The sequence below is a fragment of the Aptenodytes forsteri genome, unplaced genomic scaffold, assembly GCF_000699145.1.
Source record: "Aptenodytes forsteri isolate BGI_AS27 unplaced genomic scaffold, ASM69914v1 Scaffold1, whole genome shotgun sequence".
NCBI lineage: Eukaryota > Metazoa > Chordata > Aves > Sphenisciformes > Spheniscidae > Aptenodytes > Aptenodytes forsteri.
Genome location: NW_008795035.1, coordinates 2,996,821 through 3,021,226, shown reverse-complemented (window position 1 = coordinate 3,021,226; position 24,406 = coordinate 2,996,821). Strand labels below are relative to the sequence as shown.

General features: G+C 38.8%; 1 protein-coding gene across 2 annotated transcripts in view; it reads right to left on the bottom strand.

The window, feature by feature from the left end:
- Positions 1-24,406, bottom strand: part of GALK2 (galactokinase 2) — a 50,874-nt gene that overhangs the window by 1,086 nt on the left and 25,382 nt on the right. For both annotated transcript variants that reach the window (XM_009276498.2, XM_009276497.2), the window contains exons 6-9: positions 23,586-23,684; positions 20,706-20,858; positions 15,367-15,577; positions 6,217-6,418 (exon numbers count right to left, since the gene is read on the bottom strand). In XM_009276498.2, the coding sequence (XP_009274773.1) occupies positions 6,217-6,418; positions 15,367-15,577; positions 20,706-20,858; positions 23,586-23,684 (665 nt within the window). The remainder of the gene's footprint in view (positions 1-6,216; positions 6,419-15,366; positions 15,578-20,705; positions 20,859-23,585; positions 23,685-24,406) is intronic.

Below are 24,406 nucleotides of genomic sequence, written 5' to 3'. Positions count from 1 at the left end.
GAGTGAGGTACCTCTCTTCAGAGGAACCTCGGGAACTTAACAGATTTACAGCAGTAGAGGTAAAGTAAGAATTTAGTCCCGAAAGAAAAAAATGCTCTTAATAAGGAGGGTGAATAGAAAGAACAATGACAAATAAATGACATCCAAAATACAAACCATTCCCAGCCTCAAGATACTGGCCTGCTAGAGATGTCCTACAGCAAATCCCACGCTATTACTCGGCAAGATTCAGACACCATCTTGTTAGAATTTAGTAGAGTTATTTTCATTAGTTTGCTTACCTGTGTTCCTGATCTTTACTTAAGATTCAGAAAAAGTAGGAAAATACCGTGTAATAAATTTATTTGGGGCTTTTCTAACCTACTCAGAACAGGATGATTCAGAAAACTCATTTGAAGTCTTATTCTCATGAGAGATCTAATCTGCTTTGCAAACAAACACTTTTGGTATGTTTCCAATACCCATGCACGGAGAGATTTCCAGTCCTAGAACGTGTTGGAGGGAGCGATGGCATCACGTGAATAACATACGGGAAAATGACAGCTCATTCTCAGTAGGCTGTGGTAATTTTTCATATGTGCATTTTATGTTAAATGAATCTGGTGTACTGCTGGGTTAGCAGAGGTTTAGGTCGTATTTCAAGCAAGTACTTACATGTGTGTTTGAGTTTAAACATGCTCACGTCTCCTCTTGAACAGAAACACTTTCTTCAGTGTGTCTGTGTGGTGCCACCCTTCATATTGACTCAATTTTATGTTCATTCTTTATTTCCTGTTGGTGTTTTATTTTTATTATTATTTTTCCTGTAAGCCACTCATTCTCTGATGCAATTTTTGTCGTTTCCGGTCCATGGAGCAACCTCCTAAAATGAGCAGGATCCAATCCAGTCTCAATTGCAATCAATAGGGAAATTCCCATCGACTTCATAAGGCCCAATCCACTTTTCAAAGTCGGCTGAATCAACTGTCTGCACTCGTTTGGTCTGTTACCTCAGTCAGAACTTTGTATTTCAGATGGTGTCTGGCTTTTATTTTGGTAGGCAACTGAAATCCCTTCAGAATTGTTCTGAACCTTTTACTGATTTCGTAATTCTCTGTGGTCATGCTCATGCCTCATTTTTACTGAGTCACTTTAAAATACTTAGTTGAAATAAAGCATAATGTAGACAGAAAATATGCCTGTCTCAGAGCTGAAGTCACTGTGTTTCAAAATACTGTGGCTAACAGTTTCAAATGTGGTGATATGATGAGACACCTCGGGCTTACTGCTGAGGAACTTGGCGTTTTGATGGGCAGTGCTGTAACGCCTGAGAACGAGGCGCCCGATATTACAAGAATTCAGAAGTGAGCACCTAATTCTGCATCTACTGGAGATGCGGTGCGCGGGAGGATCTAGGTCAAACACGAGAGAGTTAACTTTGGAACAGGTCTGAAACTATCTTTTTTGAGTCTTACTAAGCGAGACTCCTCTGGTGAAGTGGGATTCATAGCCAGACACTCTCTCCGTGTGCGCTGGCATCTAAATCATGCGTTTCTGAAGAGGAGTATGAGCAGACAGTAATCTTGGGGATGGAGCGCTCGCCCACGCCGTGGGTGACGTGGATGTAACGTGTGGGAAAGTACCCTACGCACCGCCCGGGCTATGCCGCAGCCGTGAGGGACAAGTAATAGAGGGAGAGACGGAGCACACAAGAAAGATAACGTATCTGCAGTCCGGTGTTGGGGGCACTCAGCTCCCAGTCCCGGGTTCTGGCCTTTGCTTCTTGAAGAGTTTACACATCTTGTTCCAGTATTCACGGGATAAAAAGAGAATTATCTTACGAGGAAAGGGGGGTGGGGTGGGGTGTAAATGAGCGTAAAAACATGAGTACTGCAGCAAAGGAAGGAAGAATAAAAATGGAAGTCCCACAGTTTGGTGTACGGAAGCGATAGGTGAGACATTGCAGTGCCTCATTTTAAAAATAGTTGTGCTGTAAGAGGTGAAAAAATCAGAGCAATACTGTTAATTCCAAATACTCAAAATTATGAACCAGCTATTCAGAAAGCACGGGGTTAACATGATGAGATTTAAATACACAAATGGGGGGATGGGTATTATACTTATTCTGTTTTGTAGCTTAGTGTGCATTTGAATAGCATCTTTAAGCCTTTCTGGCTCTGAAAGAGCTGCAAACTTCTTTCTGTAGCGTGGTTTTTGTTTGTTTTGCTGAATTTTCAAGTTGTGCCGTGACTCCAGGCTTTGCAGCTTTAAGAAAATCATCAGTGATAAGAGCCTTGATAAAATGCAGAGTTGTCTCGGCTACCATAACGCAGCTGGATGTAATGTAAAAACTGTGTCTTTTAAAAGCGATCAGAGAGGATTCAGCTATCTTCAACTGTAAGGGGCACGGCTGGCAACACTAAAATTACCAGGATTTATACCACTAAAAGATGGAGAGTAAGGGAATGAAAGTAAGTTGTTTGCAATGTTCAAGGATTCAGAGAGATTTTCAAAAGTACCTAACAAATTCAGAAGCTCAGATCCAATTTTTTGTTCCTTAATTGTTTAGTAAATCTTCTGTGTTACTTACTTTAAAAGGCTAACAGGTAAAACGGCTATGAACAGCATGAGATAGGTTAGAGAAAGTACAAGTCTTCTGTCTTTGCAAAAAGAAAAAAAAAAACCCTGACCAACTAGTGGTTACAGTTTTCAGCACTACAAACCACAGCAAGTATGGATCCCTTTCTTGGCAGAGGTTGTACAGTGAAACATAAAGATCTAGGCAAAACAGAAAACATCTGGATATGCAGATTATTCTTCACAGTTTTAAACCTTGTAAGGAGAGAGCAGCAGTAGACTCGGGCAATTCTGTGGAATGTATTTTTGGAAAGGCTTTTTAAAGTTACAGGGCAGCTGTATATCATTGTAAGTAAAGAATGTAACTTATGTAGTTCCTGGCCACTTCTATAATGGCATCAGCCAAGTTTTCCTAGAGTGACTAGTGACTTTATGTCCCTTAGTTTTTTAATGCACAACTTTTCTCAAGTTAAGGCTCTTTTTCCAATAGTTTCCAAAAATTAGATGCTGGCTTAAGCTGCATTCACCTAGAATAGCTATACACTTCTAGAAATCTAATCGCAGAGTCAGAAAAACATTAAAGAGTATCAAACTTCTAAAGAAGAAAGATGTATTTCTTAGGAAATACTCTTGATGGGACAAGACTGTAAAGAATAATGAACAAATAATTTGTTTCTGTGCAATGAATGTAATTAAAAAAAACAGATTAAATAATTTTAATATACCAGTTGGAAATCGTTTCACACGAATGACACTCCACTGTGGTGCTTAGCTGTGGTCATCGTATTGGCTGTGGGCTTTTCTGCTGGTAAGTTAGAAATCTGATGTTACATGGGCACACACATCACTTTTTTCCTTCACTATTTATATTTTGGTCCCTGGAACTGAAATGCTCTGATCAATTTTAATTTAATTTAGTAAAACCCTAACTGCGTACTCCTTTCCTTTTGGGTTCTGAGGCTGTGTCTACGCTACCGCCTGCAAGTCAGTGTCACGATACCCAGGCTAGCTCAGAGAGCAGCAGCTGTCTAGCTGTGAAAGCACAGAGCTCAGCACAAATGAGAAACAGAGAATTTCCATCCCCACGCTGAGCTTCGTGCTGCAATAGACTGTTGCGAGCATCCGTGCCAGCTTATTTAAATGTAGCACAGGTAACTCCACGCTGTAGCGCAGATCTTACCAGTTTATACCTACTTGTTTTCCCCTACTTGGAAGAGGACAGTTTTCTCCCAGCATTTCTGAGAACAGGCCCTATCAGTATGATTCAAGCCGGAGACCCTAAGCCAAGACACTTCAAATGGCTAGTGGCTTTTGCAAAGTTCAGTCATCAGGTGCTACTGACTGAGGCGTCAACACTGGGTAGCTACTGTACCTAAAAATAATGCAGATGTTAAGTTTTAAGGCTTTTCCTCCGTCAGTGGTGTCACAGAACAGGCAGTGCTGATACCTTGCACTGGATCAAGACTTTGTAGCCCAAGATTTTTGGTAATTCAGTAGAGCATAGTTTTTTGTCTTCGGATGACTCTGGAGACAGTTCTCCCTTCTCACACACAGATCAGCGGTTCCCTTTGAGTAGCTGCGACAACCGTGGTGGAATTGCCTCGCTAACTGAGTGACTGTCGTAGCTTACTCTGTTATGTGATCATTACGTGATACAATAAACTGAACATAGTCTGTGAGTTACGTACTGGATTGGCTCCCAAGAGAAGGAACAAAAATTGTATTGCTAAATTACTATCAGACTGTCCAATGGCTATCAGGGCTTCTCTGTGTTTTATCACAAAACAGCATGTGTATCCCATATGCAAAATAATCTGCGAACGTCTAAAAGTCTTCTGTTCAGTTTTTAAGTTTGTAGTTTTCTGGCTCAGAGGCCATTCCATCTTGTCTGCAAAAGAAATCAGACTAACCTAAATAATCATCTGTATCATACTCTACCAATTTACAAACCTGGTAAATGGGTATTACAACTTACAAAATCTGCACGAGAACAGAAGTAGGAAAGCATATGGAAAATTGCATGTTTGTAAAATTCGTATTTTCATTAAATCCCAGACTAATTTCTTAGTTTAAAAAAAAAAAAAAAAGCCAGTTGCTGGTAAAGAAATATTTTTGTAACTTTTATTTTTAGGTGGTAAGGTATTCCTTTTTTTTAGCTTCAAATTGGAACAGTTTCTGTTTTCTTCAAGACTGAAAGATATATAGAGAGGATGGGATACTTCTTGTATTTGCTTCTAAAAGACAGTGAAACAACATTTCTTGACCTCAGCCCTGCAAACACTTATGGCACCCTACATTCCCCTTCTGGCAGGACAGTAACGCTCTGGCTTAGGGCAGAGTCTCCCAAACTAAGCACACCCTTCTCCAAGGAGAAGTATGAACCACAACAGTTGAGGAGAAGTATGGAGGTGGTATCACCAGCAGCCATGATGAAGTACATGAGGGAAGTAGCTGGGAGAAGGTGGCTGGGGCAGAGGCAGGGATGGAGCGGTGGTGGGAAAGCTCGGGTGGGCAGCTGTTTATTCCCCCAAGCCACTGTTAAAATCATCACCAACCACTGAATTCTTTCTACAGGCACTGAATTTAGATCAAAGCTAGCATAAGATGTCTGTCCCGTGATTAAACATACCAGAAAAATGGAAATTAAGAGGAACTGAAATGTGTACATCCTTTCATGCTGGTCCTGTGGTATGGATGAAATACTACGTAGAATGTGAGTACGAAGCATTCGTTTTTACTTTCTGTATTAACACGTGGTTATACCAGATCTCATCATCCACTGTAGCAGAGTTACAAAAATAACAGCCTGCTACACACAACAACCTGTGACTTCCAGCTTGCTTCATGCCATTTCTCAAACACGGTTTATTCTGGCTAGAGGATATGAAACTGGGGAGGAATAGAGGGAGAAGAGAAGGGACAAAATGACATTCAGGGAATGTGTTTTGGAGTTGCGAAGGCTTGTTCTATTGCGGCCAAACTGAGTTAGGGAACCCAGCTAAAAGAATGAGGCTGAGGCAGCGATGGAGACTGAGTAATGTGGGGAAAACTCAGACATACAATGCAGAGAGCAGAAGGAGAGCATTAGCCATTACAACAGTTAACGCACTCATCTTTTAAATAGTGAGATACTGTCCAACCTATCTGATAGCCTAGACAACATATTTTTTAAATTGGAAAAAATGCAGTAACATTTCACAATATACCACTATGATTCCAATGCAACCTAAGAATCTGAAACAGCTTGCTTATGCCCCGGAGTTCCCATGGCGGCAGTTCTGAAATGGTTAAGAAATACACAAAATGTATCAGAGTTCAAACAGAACAACTAAGATGATATTTTAAGAAAACCAGTTACGACTTCTTCTACAACTTAAAAAAAGAATAGCCGACAGTCTAACGTAACACTTGTGATGATGAGTCAGTCCAAAAGCAATGTCTGTAATAAAGCCATAAACTGCAGCTTTCATCTGAAAGTATTACACAGATGTCAGTAGGGAAACAATTGACCATGTAATGTCCCTGCAGGAGATTAATTTTGTAATAAGAGACAAGAATACTTTCATTTTAAAATTGCAATAGCCAACAATGTCGTATTTTCTCATCAATTCAAACAATATTCTCAACAGGCGACTACTCTTCCTTGTGGTCAAAACTTACAGGCAGATGTCTACCAGCCGATCCAGTTCAGGACAGCTGCATTCATACATTTCCCTGCAGCTGATATAGCTCTGGTTCATTAATTCTCCCAGCAGCTGGATTGCATCGGCAGGTGCTTCGTTGCATATCTTCTTAAATTCCAGCACTCTGGCAGCTTCACTATACACGTGCTTTGCACGCTGGTATAACTTAAAGGTGGAAACTAAACAAAATGAAAATATTAAGTACTACAGTTATCCATTAATATTCACTACAAAAGGAACATACAAAAACATAGTAGAATTATTTTTTTAGTAATTTGCATTTTATATTAGAACGCTAGGCTAAAAGTCTTCTGCAAAAGCTCACCTACATCTTCTTTAAAAGCTCTAATAAAATAGTATTTAGAGTTCATCAAAATACAACGTACACTTTTTTTTCATGTTGATAACTTCATGCACATGCTCTGGTTCTTTGCTGTGTCACTGAACAGACCCAGTCTCTCCTTTTACTTTGCAGAGGCAAGCCACACGTTCAAGAGTTAGCAGTGACATGCATTAGGGCATTAATGTAAAGCTTTCAGGTTTTCAAACGCCAGCAAAACTGAGTCATGAGAACACCAGAAAAGGTACCCAGAGCCCTGCAGGCAGCCGTCGGCCAGCACCTGCTGGTCCAAGGCGTTGCGTGTGACTGCTCCGGGCCAAATCTGCATCAATTAGGTAACTGTGCGGATGGACCTTTTCTTGAAAAAAAAAAAAAAAAAAAAACCACCAAAAATCCACCACCAAACCACAAAAAACCACCAACCGCTTTTTTTTTTTTTTTTTTTGAAACTGAGGTTAACAAAAATGCTGTTATCCATATTTCCTGGTGTGTAGGTAAGGAAGCCCTCTCAAATATTTTCACTGATGCAGGCTCACCCTGACTGTAAATAATGCCAGATTAAAGGCACAGTGAAGAGCACAGGTGCTTTGAGTTTGGTTTTCAGGGTTTATTTTTGGTGTGTGTTACCAGCCAGAGTGTCAGTGCTGCCTGTGTGGACGTGAAGAGATGTCAAGCCCAGACAGGTACTGCTTAGTGTTGACCTACTAAGATCAAAGGCTAATGCAAGGATTTTGGCTAAAATTTTTCTATTGTGCCATGAAAAAGCAGTTCCTCTGGGAAGGGTGGGGGGTGTGCCTAAACCTGCGTGGCCGTTGGGGTACAGACCTCCACCAAGCCTGAACAATGGGGCATAAAAAGGAAGGGGATGGCTGTGGTTAAAGGCTCCTCAAGCTACTCCTATTTACAGGAGGGTCTGGTTTGCAACTAATATCCAAGAATTGATCTGCTTTTCCCAAGCTCGTGTTGTAGTTCATTGTTTTTCTCTCCCAATATAGTTCTGTTTGCTTTAATACCATGGCTGCTATTGAGGAAGTATTGTTCACCAGAAGCATGCATGACATAATTTATGATTAAATTGGTTTACTTGAGCTGTTTGGGTGGTAAATATTAGATAAGTGGACTTTATTCTCTATGTGGAGCACCTACTGCAGTATTTTTCCTTATTTCATCACAACTCAAGCACGCTCTTGTTAAGAGCACCTCAGAACATCCCTCATTTTCTTTCTACGTGGAAATTCTCCTTTAAAGCAAGGTCTCTCCCCTCATTTCAGCTTCTGGTCTCTCTTGCTTTCTAAAATGGCTGATGAAACACTCAAATAGAGGTAAAAGGAGAAGAGAGACAAGCCCTGTATTCAAAACAGAACACGCTATCTGACCCAGACACATGGAGTTCCTACTTGGCTGTTCCGTGAAGACAGCCAAGCTCTGGAACCACTTCTGATGATTTCAGCAATCTACGCTTGCAAGTATATGCAGAAATCTTCCTTGAAAGACTGGAAATAAAATTGTGTCCAGTATTAAGTCTCTCATATGTGTACTCTAGATTGCAACCTTTACAGACTAAAACTTCATCAGCATCTGTATAATCCCTTTTTATTTCTCCAGACTAAGCGTAAATCACAACTGTAAATGCTGAAAATACAGTGCTGAGAGAGAGACAAGTAGTCTAAAATGATAGAGAAACAGTGAACATAGCAGCATTCTGCTACTGGTGATACTGCTTCTGGTGATATTTATTTTGTAATTCAATACAGCCTGCTACTGAGAAACCCTGTGTTGCTGTCTCTTGAACAGGCCTTCTGAATGCATTTCAAACTAGGACAGAAATGAGAAAAATGAGTGCCCCCCAGAAACATAATCTTGAGAGTATCACACAGGAAGAGCATGTTTTGGTTTCCCATTTAGAGGTGTGTTTTACCCCACTGGATTTTGTTGCTGCCGGAGTTACTTGCACTGTGTTTTGCAGCGCGATGCTTCAGTATATTTGAATGTTGAAGAAAGGCAGCTTGGCCTGTTTTTAAGGATGGTTTCTCTTTAAATATTCTTTTCTTATAAACCATTGTTTTAGAGCAAGGAGATTTCTAAATGTGCATTCATTTAGGGAATATCTAAAGTTGCGTGAGAGATTGCCATAGCTCACACTCTCTTGTAAATCACCATTGAACAGTAGTAACCCAAAGAATGAACTGAAAACACGTCTGGTTTCAATTGTAAGGCAACAGACTTGCCAAAGGCTGTGATTGATTCGGAGACCACCCTTTGGTAGAGCAATGCTCTACTGGCCAGATTACCTTAAAAATCTCTGGGGTTGTGTTGTGCTCGTCATGTTATGAATTGGCACCCAGAATGGGCGCTCCGGCTGCTGGCTGCCAGCCAAAAGATCTGAGCTGTGTCCTTGACAGCATTCCCTCCCAGGAGAGTCACTCAGTGTAAGGGGAGAATTTGCTACCTTGACACTGGCTTTCTCTCGATGCGAAAGCAATCCTTTCAGGCAGTTCTCAAGTGAGAAAGAGCGGCTGTACGTTATTTTCAGACTCCTTTATGGACACTTACTGAATTAGTATCGGTTAAAGGCTGGTACCATTATGTTAGCTATCAGTTGGTTATGGGCAGTGTTTTATTTCAGAAAACTACCTTTGTGTTTAAAAATTTTTTTTACAGTTTGCTTTTCCTCTCTGGCAGCGTACTGTTCAGGTAAAATTATCTTCAGGACAGCAAACGCCTCTGTACTCTTTAAGTCCTATTCTAAAATAATGAAATGATTCACGTATTTTTGGCTTTCGACATCAAATGCCTCTTGTAATAGGGAAACCGTCTTGTATCTCTTCTGTTTGGATGGGTAGTCCAACTAACCATCTCTATATAATGAAAGATAGCAGAGCACACGTGATATTTCCAAAAATTACATCTATATTGGAATCTCCTTGCTACATCACAGCCTGTATATTAGCTCCACATAAATAAAATGTGAATTACTAGGACATGCCAAAGAGCTATGGAGGCTCTGATTTTAGGAGAGCGCAGGAACTGATCAGAATCTGCGTGCTTCATGTGGCCACATTTTTTACAATTAAAAAGGACTGATTTTCTAAGCCATACTCTGTTACGGTTAAAAGAAACAAAACCAAAGTGTGCATGACTGATTAGTTTATATGTGAGCTAGGGCCGGAGTGCTCTGAAAGAGGAAAGACTGAAGCCCTCGAAGTAAACCTTCCAATGCCGCACAGGACTGGGTTATATGGTCTCATCCTCTGTGGTGCTCAAAGGAGAGAAAAAAGCAGGGTTTAGGGAACTAATGCCAGATTCTTAAAAGCATGCGGATCCTTAAATCTATTATAGTGTATGGAAATTAGGTACTTAATCTGACTGAAAATGTAAATATACTTTCCTAATCCAGTAAACTATAAAAGCCTGGTTTCTCCCACTTAAATTTATTTCCAAATTAAGGGTACGGGTACCCTCAGCTCCATCTTCTGTCAGTGAAAAGGGCAGGTTAGGGAACCGTTTATCCCACCCGAGACCCGGATTGCCCTGTGATACCCGTTTCTCTGATGACTCGAGAGGAACCTAAAACCTCTGATGCATTGAAACTAGCTGGCTGCCACGCTGAAGTAAGAGCAATTGTCTAGGGCATGTCTACAGTAATGTTTCTTCCATAAGGGGATCTGTGCAATATCCAGTTTGGGTGCTCTGCTTGTTTAAAATGACACAGCGCCATTCGGACTGATGGAGACCTGTATTGGCTGAGGATCTAGTCTCTGACCAGAATCATGCTCTCAAAAACTGTTCTTTGAAATTCACTACACATTTCCTCTCTGCCATGTTGTGCGTAGCTCACTGCCATGCAGGAATGAACTCTTTGATTTTAGACCTAGACACACTCGCACAATCAGAATCTCAGGGTCTCTTTTGTCCCTGTCTGAAAAGACGGTATGGAGGTTGTGATTTATTTTGGATGGTATCAGCTGCACACAGAAAAAGTTTCTTGTGGACTCAAGTAAGGGTGAGCAATACCTTTTATGGATTGAAACAGATACAGATCAGAAGAAATTAAAGTAAACCTGAAAAGTCAAAATGAGACAAAAGAAAACTTTAAGGAGGACAAGGAATCCTATACCCCGGTCTGCTCTTAGTGACATCTTGTCACTAGGTTTTTAACACATTTCACCTGTATTCAGCCTGCTATTGGAGCAGCTAAATCCACCTTCCAGGTCATAGCCTCATTAACTGTGTTTCTGAAGTTTCAAAGAGGACACAGTGAATCTTCTGCAAGCAATCTCCTCCACTGTTAACTGTTTTGTATTACCAGTCCTTATCTGTTTTTCAGAGAATGTCAGCAACTCTTGCTGACCCTTGGTGGATTCTTTGCACCCTAGCTTTGCTCCTCTGCAGAGGATTTCTGTCATGTCATCCATGAACAGGTAGATTCAACTCACTTACAAACCACCAAATGCCCTTGAAAGAAATGGTGACATTTTCCAGTGCATTAATAGCTCGCACTGCAGCAAGAACCTTCCAAGTTGTTAAGACGCAGCAGACTAACGTTAATGAAAGTTTGTCCAAATGCCATATAAAATCTCTTAAAAACAAACAAAAATCCTGGACTATTAGTCCCAAACAATTGGGTTAATTAAATATAACAGAGAAGTTTACTGTGGGTTTTCAACTGTATGGTCATATTTTTAATTTTAACTTTGCAAAACTTGTGCAAACCTGTCCATTCCATTTACAGGGATTTTTTTTCTTTATAATTAAATGTTGTGGCTTCTCAGCAACTCATATTATTTGTTACAACTTCAACTTCAGCAGATTCCTTTCTTTAGAGGCTTCCTGTACAATTCTATCTGACCTTTAGCTAAAGACCAACCTCTTTAGGCTATATATTTTTTTCTAGTTGCTTTGGCAGCTTCTTAAGGTATGTTTCACTGTAGATTAATGAGCTACACATGGCTGATGGGACTGTTAGAAATTTACAACAGGAAAAACTCACCGATGCAAAATCATGTAGGGGACAGTTTCTACCACCATTACTCATGTGGAATAGTACCCTTCTCTGTTAGGCATCCTGCTGATTGAACATGATGAGGGTGAAGGTTTCTGGCTCATAACGTATATAAGAAAATGCTGCCAGATGGCTTTAATTTGAGCCAGATTGTGAACCCCCTACTCAAAATGGGGAACAGTTACTCTACTGAGACTGCTCAAGTAACTGTTTGCAATCTGGCTTTCTGAAAATAAACCAGGGGACGAGTCATTGCTGGATTCAGTGACCCATTTAGCAGACACCTGCTTCGAGATTATGATAACTACTGGTTTAAAGTGATTTCTCCTCCAGAGGAATGCTAGCTTTAACAAGGCTTTTGCAGCTAACCTAGACCATTCAGTGCCTGTGCCTAACTTGTGGCACGCCCCAAAGGCTTGCATTCTCCAGGTAGCTGTATGGGATCTGCCTGGAGCAGCCATCTTTCTGGGGCTCATCCCAAGTAAACCATGTTTTTGTGGAAGGAGGTGGTATGTTCCCAAATTTCTCCGTCATCCCAAGTAAACCATGTTTTTGTGGAATGTTTTTTGGTGGTATGTTCCCAAATTTCTCCATGACATGGATCAGGCTGAGGCTGGAGTAGGCACCGGGACCCTCAAGCTGGGAAGCACTCTCAGGTCTACCAGTTTGGAGGTAATGTCTGTTCTTGTAAGACAAGTGCACTCTACTAATGCACACGACAAAGCTTTATATATCCCAGAGCAGCCCGACAGAACATCCGAGAGTCCACCTTCACGTACGCCTGTCTGTGCAAATAAAGTTGAAAGTGTTCTTGCACTGAGATCACCATTAATACAAATTACTTGGCAGTGAGAATGAAAGGCTATTCAAGCACCACTCACTGAAGCTACAGCACAGATTTAGAATTCTCTTTCCAGGGGACAAATAGGAAGGCAGTTAAACGGCCAAATCCACACAGCAAATGGATGCCTGCTCCTCCCATGGCAATTTCATTCCCAGGTTTAAATGTCAAAATTAGATTACAATTTTATACATGAAAAGGAAAAACGGGTTTAAAAATACTTCATTTAAGAAGGAAAAAAACATTTCATGTTTAAAGGAACACACTGTTTTACAGGAGAATATCCTTTTGTGGTGAAGCTTATAAATACTTAATGTCCCACAATCACCACACACTAGATGTTCTGTGAAGCACTCAAGTCCAAGCCAAAATTATGGCATAGTGCACCTTAGAAAGTAATAAATATTATTTTTTTTCTAGAGATGTTCAGAAGCCACAAGTGCAATCCATGTATAAACATTTGCAAGGGGGATTTAAACTCGGGATTTTGGGTTGGCCAAGGAACAACTGAAGGAAGTTTAGAGAGGCTTTATGCACCATCTGTACTTCTCCAAACCTGGGGAACAAGTGGGCTGTACGGTGGGGAACTGCAGAAATCCTTGAGTACCTGCCTGTAAAAGGGATGCAAAGTTGCTGTGTGCTTCCAGACCTGGCCTGGGACTTGCCCAAAGCCTGTCCATACCATTTCTCTTCGGGATGTGGAGTTTTTATCTGATCAGCCTTATACACTTATAAAATTTTACATAAGTATACAGAACCATCACTGGAGGAGTAGAGGAGGGGAAGCTAGACTTAAGACTAAAATAGTATTTACATAGCACTTTCAGATCCTTAAACATGAGATACAATGCCCGTACAAAATATTATTTGTAACTATCACTGGGCTTTGAATAATACAAAAAATTAAAACTACTGACAATTTCTATTCAGCCACAGAGAAAACTCAGAATCCAGTAAATGATCTAAATAGTAATTCTCGTGCAAATAATTTACCCTTAACATTGTAATACTTTATCAGAACAGTTGATAAAATGTGTACAAAGGAAGAAAGATACCCTAAATGTTATGGTTCCTTCTTGACATTGAACAAAAAAGTTCAACAACATTCTGAAATTCTCTGCAGAGATTACTTATTTGTCGATATGTTTTCTCTCACATGAAGAAGCCAGGCATTGTCATTAAAATATAGTGGGAAAGTAGAGGGGAAATAAGAAAAGTATTTTTGTCAAACAGCCTCTGGTTTTCCAAAGCCAACATAAAATGTAATTTGTTTAGTGTGTAACAAGAACAAACAGTGGATTTAGAGTCCTTCTTTCTGTGTCTGTCTTGTTTCTTCTTTGCACATAGTTTTACAGAAATCTGTTATTTAATTTTATATTGTACATGCAAACAGGCTTTCAGCATAACCCATTTTAGTTGGCCTTATCAAATGAAATCATGGTCATGCAAGTTTAAAAGATTCTGTTCAGCAAACATCTGCAAACGCTATTCAGAGCCACAGTATAAAATTTCCTTTGAGTTTTTTCTATAGCTTTCATGTTTAAATTTTTTATCCAGACTTTAGTTTTTGAAAAAAAATCAAAATAACCTGTATAAACACTTCAATTCAAATAACCTGTATAAACACTGCAAATCCACAAAACTGTAGAATTTTGTTTTATAAACCAGGTATAAGGCGTATAAACAGCTGTAAGTTAATAGTCTTGTATTGCTTCATGAAGGGGCAAGTAAGGGGACAGCGTAAAGGATTTACAACCTTGTACTTTCCCATGAAAATGTTGCAGAGTGCAGGTACGTGGTTCAGTATATTTCCAATGTACATACAGTACAGAGTTGTTATGACTCTTTCTATGGAGATAAAGAGCTGGATTAAGATACCATATTCCATGCTGGTACCCTCTGGCAGTGTAATCAGACAGTAAGATAGTTTCATACTCTCTGATACCACTGGGGTGCAAAACAGGTTCTAGATTCAGGATCTGGTCCTTGGTCAATATATAAAGTTCACGATTGTTCCAGATATACAGATTATTTAAATATAAGCATCAGTATATATAGGTATGTTACTGATTCTGTACATCAAATATATACATCCCTGAAAGCAGCCTTGGGAAGGGATGGTAAGGATACAGTTCATCTACAAAACAGTAGAAGTATTAAGGCCACAGAATGGAAACAAGGAAGTAAGCATTATTTTAAGTTCTTAAAGAAAGATTCTGATCTCAATTGGAAACCTGTTATGAATGCAAATTAATTATTTCATAAATGCTCTATTACTCAGTAATAGATCCTTTCCATGTGTGCCAGTGCTCATGATTACATGGTATAATCATAAGCAATAATACATAGCAAATACTTTAAATAGTAAATTGTTCACCTCCACCAACATTTTCCTAAAAGAAAAAATAACATTGATTGTGCCAGAAACTTCTCAGGAGAGACCTAGATGACTTGCTGCCCAGTGCATGTTTTATGAAGTGATCATGTATTTATCAATTCAAAAACAGAAACGCAAGCTCCATCTATGCTGGTCTTTAACACCAGTTAAGGGAGAGCAAACAAGATTCATTTTAATGATGCTGTAACCATCCAAAATGTTTGGGTTTGTAAGAGCTATTGCCTAAAAAGGAAGCCTAGTTTATACTTTTCCCTAGAATAAAACCTGGGTTATTTAGAGATGACTCTCAAACAGCACAGGTTAATCTAGAATAGTAAGTGATCTGCTACTTCTACCATTTTAGAAACAGTTCAATCAAAATCAAAGTTTTGCTCTATTTTAAGTTAAAAGTTAGAATGAAAATCATTGTATCAATTCTCTCACTTGCCACCCAAGACTCTGGGGAGGTATTCTGGCAAGACTTCCACTTGCACTACTAGTTAATATATAAACTTTTATATAATACAAATGTTGTACGCTAAAAAACGCTATTTCATGTATGCTTACCATCTTGCGTGTTTTGACTAAGGATCTGAGAGCGGAGCTCCTCCAGGCTAATTCCCAGGCATTTACAAATTTCCTCTGTACTGTAAGGCTCAGGATGTAATACCTCCTCGACAATGGTCAGCATTTCCTCTAGGCCAACTCCTAGCTTGGTTTGCACATCATGGAGTCGCAACATTTTTTTCCAGTCCAAGCCTTTTGACTTTGAGAGAAGCTAAGATTCAAAAAATAAAACATAAAATATTGTGCCTTCCTGTTTAAAACTATTTAATTGTCCATAAGCACCTTTAAGACCCATTTGCTCCTTTCACTTCTTAATTGGGAACCATCAGAAGCTACATTCTATCAGTATACGGCAGATAATCATTATATTTATTTATAAAAGGTCTGTGAATGACGGATATTCTTCCCCCAAATCAGATATTGTCTGTAAAAGCCCTACTGGCATAATTTGTGTGATATCAAATCAGTGATTTATCCTTTTCCATGGATATTGTTACTTCAAGCACTTATTAACCGTTTACAACCACATTCGGACAACTGCTTATACAAATGCTACGATACTGTAACACTAAAAGTCCCTAAGAAGTCCATTTCTGTACTATTAGAATTTGCTCTAACATTTAAAACTGTTTGCCCTTTCCAATATGCTCCTGGAGTTTTCTGATGAACATTTGAGGTTGTCATTAACACCCTTTCTCATAATAGCCTTAAAAATACGAAAGTAGGCATAAGATTTGTGCGGGAGAATTAACCGCAACCTTTCTCAATCTCTAGAGTTTAAAGTAAATTTTAAGTATGTTCTTTTAACATCCAATTTAAAGGAAGCTTTGAGCCTTACGGGAAGATTACGATGTGTTAGTCAGAATCTGCTCCATTCCTACATGATTGCTGTGATGCTAATTAGTTATAGATCTATCTGTTTCTCCCACTCCAGACAATGATGTCATGCTTTGTGTATCTTTGTGATCTTTTGGCAATTGACAGTAGTTACTTCAACCACCAGAATCCTAAAAGGCAACATGTCAAAGAGGCTTTTCTCTGAGAAGCATGCGTTGATGCTCTCGTGTGCCTAATGAAAATGGTTGAGTAAAGCAGCTTTCCTCATAAGGTGGAATATTTTTTATGTTATTAATTATAGCAGAATATTAAGTGATCATTGTGAGATCCTACTGACATACCACCTTTAATTTCAACAGATTACTACAGAGTAAGACATAGATTAGCAGGTACGTGCTAGTGTCATTTTATTGTATTCATAAGCACACGACATACCTCCAATTCTGCACCATTTACGCTGAGATTAAAGCTTCCAAGTATGCTAGATCAGGCTGCATGTTTGCAGAGAGTTCAAACCAGTGCAGCAAGACCAGGGAATGAAATCCTTTTCCTATTCAAATCAGCGTTAAAACCTCTCATCAACAGGGCCAAGATTTCACCCAGTGTGTTTTGCTGTTCTTTTCAATAAACACTGGTTTTGAGCGAGACTGGTTTGAAATCATTTACGTCTCAATTCAGCAAAGCCGTTTAACTTCCTGGGTTAAAAAAATCATGGGATTTACATACATGTCTGAAAAGTATTTGCTTTGCTTTGTGCAAAGTTACAGCATGAAATTTAAGCAGAAGATCTGCTGCCCAACTATCTGCTATAGATTCTCATCCTCCTTCCTGCTCTCCTCGAACAGTACTTTTGCAGTGGCTTTTCCAGTTTTGCTTTATTACAGTATATAAAAATTAACTACTTTTGGTGCCATCTAGTGACTTGCTAAGATTTATGTGAGGCTTAGTAGAGCAGAACAAACAAAATCCAATCAAAATCCAAATCATATGACTCTGTCGCCATCTAAAACACAGTTTTGTATGTTCAGTGGTAGAGAAAGAAGCAGCACTGTCTAGTGGTTAATGCAGAAATCAGGGTGAGAAAATTTTCTTGTAAACGACTGTTTAAGTCACTTCTGGCCTGGTTTTCAAAAGCTCTGAGTACCTAGATTCCACAGCACTGTTTAAGTCACTTCTGGCCTGGTTTTCAAAAGCTCTGAGTACCTAGAATTCCACAGCCTTCATGTAGTTGTATTTTAGCTTACTTATTGATAAGTTAGAATAACAATTATTGCTTCATTTGTTTTACTTAAATACTCAATCTCTCTTACGTTGGTGCATGTTTGTGACATGTTCTTAAATCTGCTTCAAGGTGCTAAATGAATGGAAATTTTTTTCCTTGTACTTTAATCCTAATGTTCAGCATCCCCTAGATTTTATTACCAGAAGTTAAACAGAACTAAGAATTTACAAAAAATAGTGTTCTATAAGGTAACAAAAATTTTTCTACTTCATTTTTTAATAAATAATCCCCTGTAGAAATATGTCATGTATTGTCACATCTGTTCCCATTTCTATACTTCAAGGGAGATGCTGTATTTCAGATGAGCTAACTACGCTGGGGTTTTACAGGTCAAATGTTCCAAATGGAAACTGACCCCATCAGGCCAGTGGGCAGGGCTTTGTTGGAAAGGTCTATACTGCTTATAGCAAAGTTTCAATTCTAACAGCACTGGGAAAAATGTTATGGGCAAACAGAAATGATTTTTGAAAATAATCTAGCTCCAGCAGCTCAAATTGTAATGGACACAGAGCAGAAATGGGAAAAAATCCCATCTATTAAATGTACAAAAGTAATCCCAGTACTGATTCCACGGTTAGATATTTTCTTGATGATCTCTGACTAGATGGACTAAAGATGTGGACATCATCCAGCTGGCTCTTAACTGCCAGGATATAGCATCTGTAGGCTTTATTGTCCTTTATTGTTCAACACAGGCACACTGGAGAACTGTAAGTAACTGAGAGGAAAACATACTTAGTAAATGACAGGACAAATACAAATAAAAGAAAGTCTGACTAGGAGTAAGTATAGGAATACTCAGCCCTTATATAGCAACATCACTTTTTTTATACTTTACATTTCTATAATGTCATCTGAGCATCTTTCCACATTTGACAAACATTAGCTGATTAACTATATGGCATTCCAGTTGCAGACATTCTTGGCACCACTCTATAGCTGACAGTGAAGTGAACCACACACGGTGAAGCAGGGGAGAGCACAGCATTCACTAATGCTCATATTCATCCTGCAGCACCTACCGTGCAACTTTTCTGAAGTATAAAGTACAAGTTAATTTCCTTTGGAATTGCGAGTGTTCTGCAGAACATAAGTGTCTTTAAACATACTGTTTAGTGGAGTACAGGAAAGCGCTTAGAGGCTACAACAAGAATAGACAAGGAAAAAAAAATAACAAGCAAAAGAATGACTGTTCAGAAGGGAAGGGAAAGGAACAGAACCTGAGAAAGGTAATTTTGTGAGGATGATCAAGAGCTCACTTGCTGTATGACAGACTGACATCAAAATGTTCTACACTAATGCCACCAGGGATATGTTGTGTTGGCATCTTTACTTACATGGAGCTTTCTGCAAACAGTGTGAAATTCTAGAATGACCTAAAGCAGAAAGGGGAAAAAAAGCCTATCCTAAAGCATTTACCAATGAGAATTTCTTTTAAAGCATTATTGCGAGGCCCAGCATGTTATTTCATAGTTCCATTAGCTTAATGGTGCTTAAAAGACTTCCCTGCTTCCACTTACATACCTGCCCTCCTTCACCCCACTGTGACCTGTTCCTAAAGAGTCTTTTCCTGGCTCAACGTATTTTTAGAGTGTGTGCAACTTTCCATCTGGGCAGCATATGTTTAAAAATAGACAGGTGTGTGTCGTTAGTCTCCTTAAAATCAAGTATCTGCTAAAGGTACCTTTTTGGAGATTGCATCATAGCTAACAGGAATGTAAAAAAAAAAAATCGTCTTTCTCTACCACCTTTTCAGTTTACTGCACAGGACCAATAATTTAAAGCAATTTAGAAAACTGTGATTCAATTCACAAAATCTGGTATATGGAACAATACTTCAAAAGGTCTTACAACTTAATGCACTCATGGTTGTAGTGTGCCTTTTAGAATAGATCATCTATGAAGGCTCTCTGTTTCTTATGCAAAAAAATTTCCAGAAGAAGCTCTTCCTAAAATACATACTTAGTCAATTAACTATCCTAAATTAGAGGTTTATCAGTTATACCAGGACCAATACACTGAGAGGTCCTTATCTTGATTTTCTTAATGGCATAAGAATCTTTTTGTTAACTTCAGTGACAACAGCTTTAACTATGGTCATTGGTGCTCGTATTTTTACCGTATCTTATATACACCTAAAATGCAGCTATGTTCTTTATACTTGAGTTTAAAGCCCATTTAAAAAGTCATCTGAAGTTTAGCTTCCCTCCTCGAAAAATCTCAACACAGTATTTCATATTACATTTTGTCAGTATCTGATCATCTCTTTCAGCCTCTTTTTTTTTTTTTCTTTTTAGCATTAACTATGATAATTTTTCATAGAATCATGATGCCAACAGATGCTCAAAATACTTTTGAGTATTGCTCAGATTTTGGCCAAATGTTTTGTGGCAAGGGGTTCCACACTGCAGTTTTTAAAAATTTCATCTAGACTTTGTGACCCAAATTCTGTTCTTTCACACAGCATGCTATGTTGGGTATAATTGCAGTGAATCTTTATGCTTACTTCTCACTTAATCTAATCAAAGAAAAATCCACTGTATTCCTATAATAAACTCAAATCAAACCCTACATCTACATACTCCTAAACATATGGTCTACAAAATTCAGAATTAAAATGGAACTTAGATTTTTTTCATGTTCAAATTCCATACATTTTAGAGATAACTGCAAGCTGTAAACTGGCAGCATATCCTAAATGTTGGGGTTTGATTCAAGCCTGTTTTTAAACTTCACACTGACATACATGCTGCTATTCAGCATTTCCAATATTACTTCCAGGCCTCCAACTAGTAGCTTTGATGTCCTCTAAATCCTAGAAAATACACATCTATTGCCATATATACATATAAACATGTGACCACACTGGTTGCTTTCCATTATTTGTCATTATTCAGCTTTAATTAGAAACAGTCTATCTTATTAACTGAGAATATTTTTTGCTGAAAAATAAACTTATTTCCTCCATTGAAATATAATACAAAATAAATTGAATAGAACTAAATCACATAATCTTCTATATAAGGGCACAGTCCTTGCACTTCCATTAAACTCGGCAGGAGTTCTGTTTCTGCAGAGATGGAGGTGTCTGGTTCTGGAAAGAAAAATGCTACTTAAAGTAGCACCTAGCCAGGTGTTACAGACACGATTGGTCAGAAGTGGAAAAAAGCACATATTTAGATGAAGGTTTCATTAGAGTTTGACATAAGCCATACATTACCTTTGTAGCCAGACGACACTCCATTACCCTAATATTGTAATGAGAAGTTGCTGCTTTATTCAGTTCAACACAACTGTTAGCAATAACAAACGCCGCTCCACTTGGAAGTCTAACATCAGTTGCCCTCAGAGGACTGAACTCTATCAACTTGGCCTATTGAAAGAAAAATGAATGGTTAGTTTTAATTTACTACTAGCAAACAGTGCACTTAGTTCTATAAATCAAATGCAAATTTGCATGTTTTTTCTCTTGAAAATCCAGGGACAGTTAAGGAAAGAAAACTGACATGAAACAGTGAGAAAAGAGGTTTAACCTCATTGGCCAAGTTACACATACATTTCAAACCTTTCCCTTGTAGCTGGATTTTAAAATGTTTCCATTAAGTCTTTGGGTTTTTTCAGCATTTCACAGAACCCCACCCAACCTATTTTTCTTGCCTGTTTAAGACAACAGTTTTTCTTTGATCTACAGAAAAGTACCAGGCCTGGCTGAAGCTAATGTGCATGCCACTAGAAACAAGGGGCTTCACATTCCCTTCCCCTTCCCCAATACCCATCTCCCCCTTAGTTTTCTGATTTTCCACTAAATCAAGATTAGTTCACTGAGGTACAGAATAGTACCAAAATCTTAGGACTGACTGGAGACAGCGATCCTGTTACATACAGACAATCAAACAGAGAAATGAAATAAAACTATATATGAAAATGTAGTTACTGTGTCCTTCCTTCTGACATAAGAGACTGTCTTGCCTCACAGATGCCTTACACGGCCTGTGTCAGATGTTCCCAACATTTTGTGACCTTTTCATGGAATAAGCTAGGCATCCATTAATTAAATAATTCAGGATGTAATGTAATCAAAAGATTAAATTCACATCTGGTTTTTCATTGGGATAAGTTGTAAATCATGTGCCCTGCTTTGGCTTCTTAGAATAGACCGTAACTCTGCAAGCAGGGACGTCTTACTGGTTTTGGCATTGTTCACCCCCAGAGAGTTCCTTGAGCAGCTAGAGTGCTAAATAAACAATGACAAATCTGCTTGTACATTATGTACAGCATGTGTGTTACTCCCTGCCATTGAGATTCCAGACCACGTCACAAAATTACTATCAAGACAGACAAGCTTGCTTACATTTAAACAGACCCTTTAAGAACTGCTACATTAGGTCAGAACGTACCACTAAGCTGGTCCAGTGTCCCGTTTCTGACAGTAGCCATAAATGGGTATTTAGAGGGAATATAAAAATAGGACATATACAAAGCAATCTTTTTGGGGGTATATTTTTCTAGCTTCCCATAAGCAAAGATTACGGTGGTTATACTTACACTGGAAGACACGTCAGACAATTACGTTTAATAGCTACAAATAGGCTAATACTCTATCAATGTATCCAAGAAGGTCTTTTTTGAACCCTTTTTAAACTTCTGCCTTCCACAATGCACAGTATTTCTCAATTTAACAATGAATGTTTTGGAAAAAAAAACCCAAACAAGCTGCTTGCTAATGTCATTGTGCTTCTATTAGTTCTTCGGTTATAAAAAATATTGAATTCTCGATTTACCTTCTCTTACCCATTCAGGGGTTTTACAGGGCTTCAAAATATTACCCTCAAAGATACTTGTTTTCCAAGCTAAAGAGTTTTACATTATTCAGTCAATGCTTATATAAACAAATAGCTTTGATCAACCTCAGCATCCATTACTGTACTTTTCTCGTTCTAGTGTATTTTTTTTTGAGATGGGAGACCAGAACTGCATTCAGCTGCAAGTACACTGAAGCAAGGATATTTTCTGGTTTGTTTACAATTTCTTTTCTAATCTTTTCTAACATTTTCTTTGCCTTTTTGATCACCATCTCTATATGTCAGAAAAGCCTCCACTTATATGATCATCTGTGTGTAGGCCAGGAAAATATGCTGCTTCCTTCAGCATTCATGTAGCTGTACCTTTACTACTAATAGTGTAAGTGTGAAGGAAAATTGTAGAATAGGTACAGGTGATGTGAAATTGAAAATACATGTGTCTCATGATGGAATTAAATGTTTGGTGTCATTCTAGGAAACAGCTTATTTTCTCTATAAGCTTATCCAAGATACGGCATTAAGGAACAACAGCTGTAGAGATATAATATCACAATTATAAGCAAAGTAAAGGTTGTCACGAAACGCTACATTAATTTCAATAAAAGTATTTTGACAGGTTTTGGGTTTGAACATTTGCAGTCCTGTGCACCTTCTGGGACAGTAGATGAACTCCATGGTAAATTCCACTGCAAGCACTCATGCATAACTTGGCAGGTCCTGTATATCAGTGCTAGTCCACCTTCTGTCACCACGTTTAAGACAGCTAAATGCCTTCTACATCAGAATCCAGCCACAGAATTGTCTGGAATTAGCAAAACTGGGGAAAAAAAAAAATCTCCATTGTCTTTGTAACTGGACCTGGCAAAACTTCCTAGAACTGTTTGGTTATAAGAAGTTTCAAGAAAGCATTTTTGTAATAATTATCCCATTTGCACTGAATACAAGTCATACCGACCATTCAGATTTCATTATATGGGAAACATTCGAAGTTCAGTGATGAATTAGCCAAATAGTGTGGAACCTGGTGCTCTAGTTCTAGAGTATGTCTTTCCCCACATCTTTTCTTTCCTCCTTCTTGCCATTTTTCATTTTCATCATCTTATTCCTTTAAACTTGTCATACTCGATTGCACACAATTTTATACATATAATTCCTGTTACATTTGCATACCAGTGGTGCTTATACTGCTTACTAAGGTATTCCAGTTTCTTGTCTTTCTGCTAGATGCACGTGAAGATATTTTTTGTTTACATAAATTAATATTACATTGTTAGTTTAGATTACAAAGATCCACATACAGTTCCTTCTTCTGCCAGGAAAGAGATTGACTGGTCCATTCCTCCACCTTCTGTGCCAATATAACGTTCGCTCTTTGTGCATATTTCTGCAAGTTCCACCTGAAAAAAACATTAACACGTGAACCTTCAGCCAAGGTTAAAGATGATATTCAGACTAGATATAAGGAAGACATTTTTTACGCTGAGGGTGGTGAGACACTGGCACAGGTTGCCCAGAGAGGTGGTGGATGCCCCGTCCCTGGAAACATTCCAGGTCAGGTTGGACGGGGCTCTGAGCAACCTGATGTAGTTGAAGATGTCCCTGCCCACGGCAGGGGGGTTGGACTAGATGGCCTTTAGAGGTCCCTTCCAACCCAAACTATTCTATGATACTTTTATACTGCTTACGTATGAACTACCAAGAAAACAAAGGAGATAATGATAGAGCTCTGAAACCATTGCCTCTCGCACACCAAGTAGTGTGAGCTGGTATCAACCAGGATGCCACATGGCCCCTTTTTCCTTTTGTTATGAAGCAAAATAGAATCAACTACTCAGCCTCCACTGGACCCACCACAGCCAGAAACTTTTCAGGGTATCCTTGTTTAGACTCTTAACTCTTGTAGCTGTCCTCCTCCCACCTTCCTCATTCACCTCACACTCCTCCATCCCAACAGCCAATATTTTGTTAATTTATTAGTTCAATCCACCTCTATATGCATCTTGGTAGCTTACAGAAAAATGGCAAGTTGTTACTTTATACTATTTTAATGAACTGACTCCATAATCAGAAATTATGTATTGAGCCTAACTCAGAAACCCCTTCTCACTGTAAACATTCT